At 63.5% G+C, this 6,614-nt stretch overlaps 1 protein-coding gene across 1 annotated transcript in view; it reads right to left on the bottom strand.

Annotated features, from left to right (window-relative positions):
• Nucleotides 1-3,204: 3,204 nt before the first annotated feature.
• Nucleotides 3,205-6,614, bottom strand: part of WSCD1 (WSC domain containing 1) — a 27,337-nt gene continuing 23,927 nt past the window's right edge. The window contains exons 9-10 of the mRNA XM_049635373.1: nt 5,026-5,080; nt 3,205-3,458 (exon numbers count right to left, since the gene is read on the bottom strand). Of these exons, the coding sequence (XP_049491330.1) occupies nt 3,205-3,458; nt 5,026-5,080 (309 nt within the window). The remainder of the gene's footprint in view (nt 3,459-5,025; nt 5,081-6,614) is intronic.

Here is a 6,614-nt window from a genome sequence, read left to right as displayed (position 1 = left end):
CGTCGCTTGGGTGCAGACACGCGGCGCAGCTCCGGGAGAGAAGTAGGAATGGATAGAGAGCACGCGAGCCGCACACACGGAGCCGCGCTCAGCGGCGGGAGCGAGGTCCGGCCCGGGGCCAGCGCGCCGAGGAGGGGACAGAAGACACTCTGTGGAGGGGCGTGGTGTGGCCTGGGAACCCGCAGCATCTTTCCGGAGTGCGGGTGGATGTGCCGTGAGGCTGGGGCTGCGCCACGAAGAGCCACGCAGTTTAGGGGGTATCCCCGGAGAGAGCGGAGCAGGGGGTGATGGGAAGAGTGTGGAGTTTGCAGGACGGGGACAGGGTCAGAAGGCGACTCCAGGCAGGGAGGCCACAAAAGTGGCACCACCACCACCCAGGATGGGCGGCTGAGCCTCTGAGCAGGGGCAGTGATGGGAGCGGCGAGGCCAGGGCGCCGAGGGAGGAGCGCATGCGTGGTTGGGTGGGGGTCAGAGGAGGGGCATCCGGGGCAAGGGGAAGTGGGGGAGCAGGGCTCTGCTGGGTCTGGGTCCTGGGAGGTCCAGGGCAGCTGGGCTTAGGTTCAGGTGGGGGTGCTGAAGGTACCGGTACTCGGGGCACAGGTGCAAGTGCTCAGGGCGCGGGTGCTCAGGGCCCAGGTGCTCAGGGCACAGGTGTTAGGTGCTCAGGGCCCAGGTGCTCAGGGCACAGGTTCTCAGGGCACAGGTTCTCAGGACATAGGTGCAGGTGCTCAGGGCACAGGTGCCTGTGCTCAGGGCGCAGGTGCATGGGCAGTGGAGGCAGAGAGTCAGGGAGGAGGGCCCCCCTGGAGGCAGCAGAAGCACAAAGCAAAGAAAAAGCCTGTGACCGAGAAACCCCGGCCACCCCCTGGGGGCGAGCGTGATGAGAGGCGACCCAGTGCTTCCGCAAATTCTTGGTTCTGAGTATCAGGAGAGGGGAGGCCCGAGTTTTAATAGTAATTTATCTCAATGTAGGCTTTTAAACCTCAATTCATCACTGTCGTTGACAACACTTGGATTAATCTGCTGCTCAGCGTCGTGTGGCGGCTTCCAGCCCCAGCAGGATAAAGGGAACTGATACACATGAAGAACTGAATTTCAACTCACGCAAGCCCGTGCTAACTTCCCGGCACGTAACCCAGAAACCTCCCCTTCATCGCCCTTCGTTGTGGCTGACCCTCCAGGGGCAAGCCCACAGACTTATTTATTTTTCTGGCCTCGGATTCAGCATCAGGGGCATTTTAGGGGGAGGGGACCAGCAGGCCCTGGCCCCTCCCCCAAGCAGTCCCTGATTTTCGAGGAACGGGCAGTTGGTTCCAGAATTTGCTGGAAGTTTCTGGAGCACCTTCAACAGTGCTGCGGCATCTGGAAGTTGGCATCCTGTTCGGCTCCCTGTGGAAAGGCCGCGTCTGGCACCGAGGCCGTTGGTGGCTGCCCAGTTCCTGAGTCCCCAGTGGGGTTTGCGTGGGGCGCGTGGTCCTGGCTTCCCGTGGGGGTGGGGCCCTGACCCGGAGCGGTGATTCCGGTGAGGAGGTGGATTCACCCCTGTGCACGGGAAGAAGCCTGACCCACGGTGGAGGCCCACCCCTCCCACACCCGCCAAGGGCTGCACCACCCCCCCCCCCCGCCCCCCCCTGGGCACACCCCCCCCCTCCCCCCCTGAGCCCATCCCCTTGGCCAGCCGCACCCTGTCCCCACGACTGCTACCTCGTCCTGCTTCGCCCGGACCGGCTCAGCTCCCGTTCTAGGCACCCCCTCTGGTCTGTGGCTCTCGCAGCCGGCGCCCCGAGGACAGAAGTGGGCCGCCTGTGCAGGGGTGCTCGCAGTCTCAGCAGCGGTCCGCGGGGGCCCACGATGCCCCACAGGCAGTGCCCACGTCTGCAGGGGGAGGGCGGCCGCGGCTCTTTCTAATCTGCCCCCAGAGGGTCTCCTCGTTCAGGCTGACGCGGCCGCCCGACCCGCCTGCCCTAGGCTCCCGCGCCGCGGCCTGCGCTGTTCTGGGCAAGGGCAGGGCAGACGCCGCTGAGACCCGCTCGTTAGCAGCCCCGGTCGCCGGGGCCTCCCCGGCTACGTGTGGCTGCCCCAGGCAGAGCCCCGTCTGAACCGGCCCGGCCAGAGCGCGGGGAGGAATCAGAAAGCTGACTGCACGCCCGGGACGGGAGGAGTCGCGGGTTCAGGCCTGGCGGGAACGTGCGGCTGTGTTAGCGACGCCTTGGCGCAGTGATCACGGGGACGGTGGGGGCAGGGGCCCGTCTTCACAGGCGGGGGGCACGAAGCGGGTCCCAGGCGCCACGGGCTCCAAACCGGGAACGGGTTTCCCTGTGTCCGGCACCCCCACGGCCAGCCCACGGCGCAGGGAAATAGGTGGGGAGACCGAGCGGCCTCGGCTCCAAACCAGCTCTCCCTTCCGCTGGCTGTGTGACCTTGGGCCAGAGCCTCCTGGGATGCCTCAGCACGGGGGGGGGGGGTACTCCCCAAAGCCCTTGCGAGCGCCCCTGGGACCGATGGTGCGGGGCCTCTGGCTCACGGTCACTCCCTGTGCGTGGCTGTTTGGCGCTCCGCCGGTGCGTCTCAGACACCCGACGGGACCTTCGTGCTGCGGGAGCCCGAGGGCCGGCTTGTCCTTGCCGAGCGCAGGGCGAGGTGCCCCGAGACACGCCCTCCCGCCCTGTCTTGGCCACGCCCACTACCGCCTGCCCACCGCACGTCCGGGCGAGGTGAGCCGGGTTTCGTTTCTCGTTTGGGCCGTTGCGCCCTCCCCCCCCCCCCATGCATTCTAGCCTGACTGGCGCATAGTAGGTGTTCAGCGTATGTGTTAGCCACGGTTCTCCAGGAAGATAGGACCCGTCGGATGCAGATTCTCTAGAAGGGGCTTTGGTAGAAAGAATTGGCTCCCGTGAGCCCAAGTCTGTGGTGGGGCTGCAGGCCGGACGCCCAGGAGAGCCCGGGATGTGGGCGAAGGGCACGGGAGGCTGCCGGGGACATCTCCCTCGCTCGGGGCCCTGCCTCTGTGTTCCCTTCTGCTCCTCAGGGATCGCATGAGGCCCCCCTGCGTGAAATGTCCCTCCCGTCCAGAACCACCCTCGGGGAAACACCCAGAACAGGGAGCGTTTGACTGACGGTCGGTGCCTGTGGTCCAGCCGGGCTGATGCATAAAATTCACCACCACTGTTCACATGTGTTGCATTGAGAAGATGTGTCTGAGCCTCAGGTTTCTTGCCTGTAAAATGGCTCTAATCCCCACTTCTCGAGATTTTCGGGAGCGACAAATGGGGTGCTGGGTGGGAAGGCAGCCCCCACCGGGCCCTCGGCAGAAACCCCCCAGCTGTCATAGCCCCCGGAGCGCGGCAGCTGGGATGTCGGGGAGCAGCTATGTTGCTGGGAGTCACGCAGGCTCCGGAAGCCGGAGGGCACGTCGGGGGGCACGTCATCTGACGACCAGCACGAGCCTCCAGCCACATCTTTAGGCAGAAAGTGGAGGGATCGGTATAGTTATTAGGGGCGAACGGAGCTGGGGAACAGCACGCCAGGTGCACATTTAAGCAGAATCTTTTTTTTTTTGTTTTTAATGTTTATTTATTTTAAAGAGAGAGAGAGAGAGAGAGAGGAACACACAGAATCGGAAGCAGGCTCCAGGCTCTGAGCTGTCAGCAGAGGGCTGGGCAAGGGGCTCAAACTCAGGAAGTGCGAGATCATGACCTGAGCAGAAGTCGGACGTCCAACCGACGGCGCCCCCCAGGCGCCCCGAGCGGAATCTTTTGCAAGAGTGCTCTTCTCTCCTGTCTTCGAACCGGGATTTCAGGGTTTGAACTCTGCACCTGGGGAGAAGGCCCGCGGCACCTACCCCGTCCTACCCAACTCTTGCCTTCAGGTGGCTGCACTGGTGTCTCCACAAGGGCTCACCTCCCCACACAGGCGGCGGGTGGCCGGGGCTGCTGATCCCGCCTCCTCGGCTCCTGCCCCCAGGGCTCTGCCACCAACCGTGGCCAGACACCCTGCTCGCCTGTGGATAGCCTCCTGACTGGCCTTGGCCCCCCTCTTCTGGTCATCTGCCCCGGGGAGGGTTCATGGTGATGACCGTCCCGTGAAAGGAGGCGCTCAGAAGGCGCTCCCAAAAAAGCCAGCGGGCAGAGCGCTGAGGCAGGACAGGAAGGCCAGGTCCCCCTCACCCCTGACGGTGGCTCTGATTCCGCCCAGCAGCGGCCACCCCTCAGGTCAGGCCACCAGGGCGAGGCAGCGGGGGTATTTATATGCCAGCCCCACAGCCGTCAGGTGCCAGGCTGCAGACGGTTCACAGCTTCTACGTGAGATTGTCCTGTGTTCCTTTGGGCGATGTCGTATCTGTTAAAACTCGCTGCTGGGATACAAAGTTCTGTGTGAGAATCTATGCGGGAAAGGCGACCAGGGTGGTGGTGTCCAGTGTGAGTCTAGGAACTGAAAAATTGTGCAGTGTCCAACAGGCACACATGTCCCGTTAGGAAGAGTTCTGCTTGTTTATGTATGAAACAAAAACATTATCTTTGTTTCAGTTCCTACATACCGACCGTATTTTCAGCCCAGCCGTGGAGCAGTTAGGATATAAATACCTGTGACGTTGTCTGGACCTTGTTAGCTAATCAAGGAAACCGTCAGGTACTTCTTTTGGCCTCGGAGTAATTGCTGGGAAGAAATTACTGAGCCATTGGGCCCCCCGAGCTGTGAACGTTCTAGAAGCTCTGGGTGGGGGGCAGCCCCTGGAGGGCTGCAAACTCACAGGCCCCCTGCCTGTCTGTGCCGCAGGCAGAGGCGCCTGGAGCAGCCCGCGGGCCGCCCTCCAGCGCAGGCGGAGGGCCGTGTAGGGCTGGCGTGTGGCGAACACAGTAAAGGAGCCCGAGGGGACAGGACAGACGCAGCTCCTACTCCATCAGTGCTTCTCCAGCTGTCGTGTGCACAGGACCCGCCTCGGGGACCTCGTGGAACGCAGATTCTGGCTCAGGGGTTCAGCGCGTTTAACCCTCTCGCGGGGTCTGTGGCCCCCACTCGGCCCACCTTCCGTGTCCACAGACTCCTCGTCCAGGACTGGCGTGGGCTCGTGGGGACAGCCCTGGAATCAGACGGCTCCGAGCCCCGTGCAGGTGGCACAGGTCAGCCTCAGCCTGCTCCCTGCGCGGAGGCCACGGAGAGACACGGGGCCCGGCCACGGGTCCCACCCCTCTGGCTGTCTGTGCTTCTCTAGAATCCACCACGTGGAAAGCGGCAGGCAACAGGGAGGGGTGAGGCGGGGAGAGAGCCGGGGGGACGGGGCTTGCCCACCGCACGGTCAGACGTCGAGTGGGAAACACCACCACCGGGTGCCAGCCGGGGAAGCCCTGAGCACACCCCGCGGCACACACCCCCTCCCCGTTACAGACAGGGAAGCCGAGGCCCCGAGATGAGCACGTGGGTGTCGGGGCCAGGACTGGAGCTCGGGGGACAGACCCCACACCCAGGACACTGGCTGTCCCCAACTGCCACGCCCAGTTTGGGGTGGCCTGAGCTCCAGATGCTGGAGGCAAGCTGCCCAGATGCCGGTCCAGGTGTGGGAACACGCGCCTGTCTCCTGCAAACAAACGGCCAGCTGTCCCACCAGCACGCTGGGTCTATGCGGGCGAGCAGAAACTACTCGCTGAAACCCACACAGGACAGGGTGGGAGGCCCCTCGGTGGGGGCGGGGGCGGGGGCTTTTGTAAACGAGAAGCCCTTTGGACGAGGGTGGGAGCTGGAAGTGTGGTGGCTTCTCATTGGCTGGGCTGTTGCTAGGTGGGGAGAAAATCCTCCTCCTGCTGAGGGGCGAATCTTCCCCTTGGGTCCGCAGTGAGGGGTGGGCGCCAGAGGCCCGCGCTGGTCTCCCTGGTTCACTGTAAGATTTCCCTGATCTCACACTGGAATGTGGGGCTCACTGCCGCAGGTGTTGGGGCACCTGCACACGCGGAAGCCGGGGGAGCAGTGGCGTCAGCGGCCCCGCTGGGCTGGCAGCAGGTGCCGCTGCCGAATCCACTCAGGTAGGGGGGCTGGCTCCCACCGGGCCAGGTCGGGGGCAGAAGCTCGATGCCCGTAGGGCGTGCACCAGGGGCCCCGGACGGTCTCTTCCTGAGGGCTCCTAACTCGCAGGCCCCTCCCTCCCTCCCTTCCTCCCTCCATCATCCTTCCATCCATCCATGCATCCGTCTCTCCATCAGTCTACCCTTCCTTCCTTCTTCCTCCCTGCCTCCTTTCCTCTCTTCCTTCCTCCTTCCTCCCTTCCTCCTTCCTTCCCTCTTCCTCCCTTCCTCCCTTCCTCCCTTCCTTCATCCTTCCTTCCTTCTTCCTCCCTCCCTTCCTTCCTTCTTTCCTTCCTTCCTTCTTCCTCCCTTCCTCCCTTCCTCTCTTCCTTCATCCTTCCTTCCTTCTTCCTCCCTCCCTTCCTTCCTTCTTTCCTTCCTTCCTTCTTCCTCCCTTCCTTCTTTCCTTCCTTCCTTCTTCCTCCCTTCCTCTCTTCCTTCTTCCTTCCTTCTTCCTCCCTTCCTCCCTTCCTCTCTTCCTTCCTCCTTTCTTCCTTCTTCCTCCCTCCCTTCTTTCCTTCCTTCCTTCTTCCTTCCTTCCTCCCTCCCTCTCTTCCT

Source organism: Panthera uncia, chromosome E1 (genome assembly GCF_023721935.1).
Source record: "Panthera uncia isolate 11264 chromosome E1, Puncia_PCG_1.0, whole genome shotgun sequence".
NCBI classification, from domain to species: Eukaryota; Metazoa; Chordata; class Mammalia; order Carnivora; family Felidae; genus Panthera; species Panthera uncia.
Note: the sequence above shows the minus strand (reverse complement) of the source record. Positions and strands in the feature narration are given on the sequence as shown.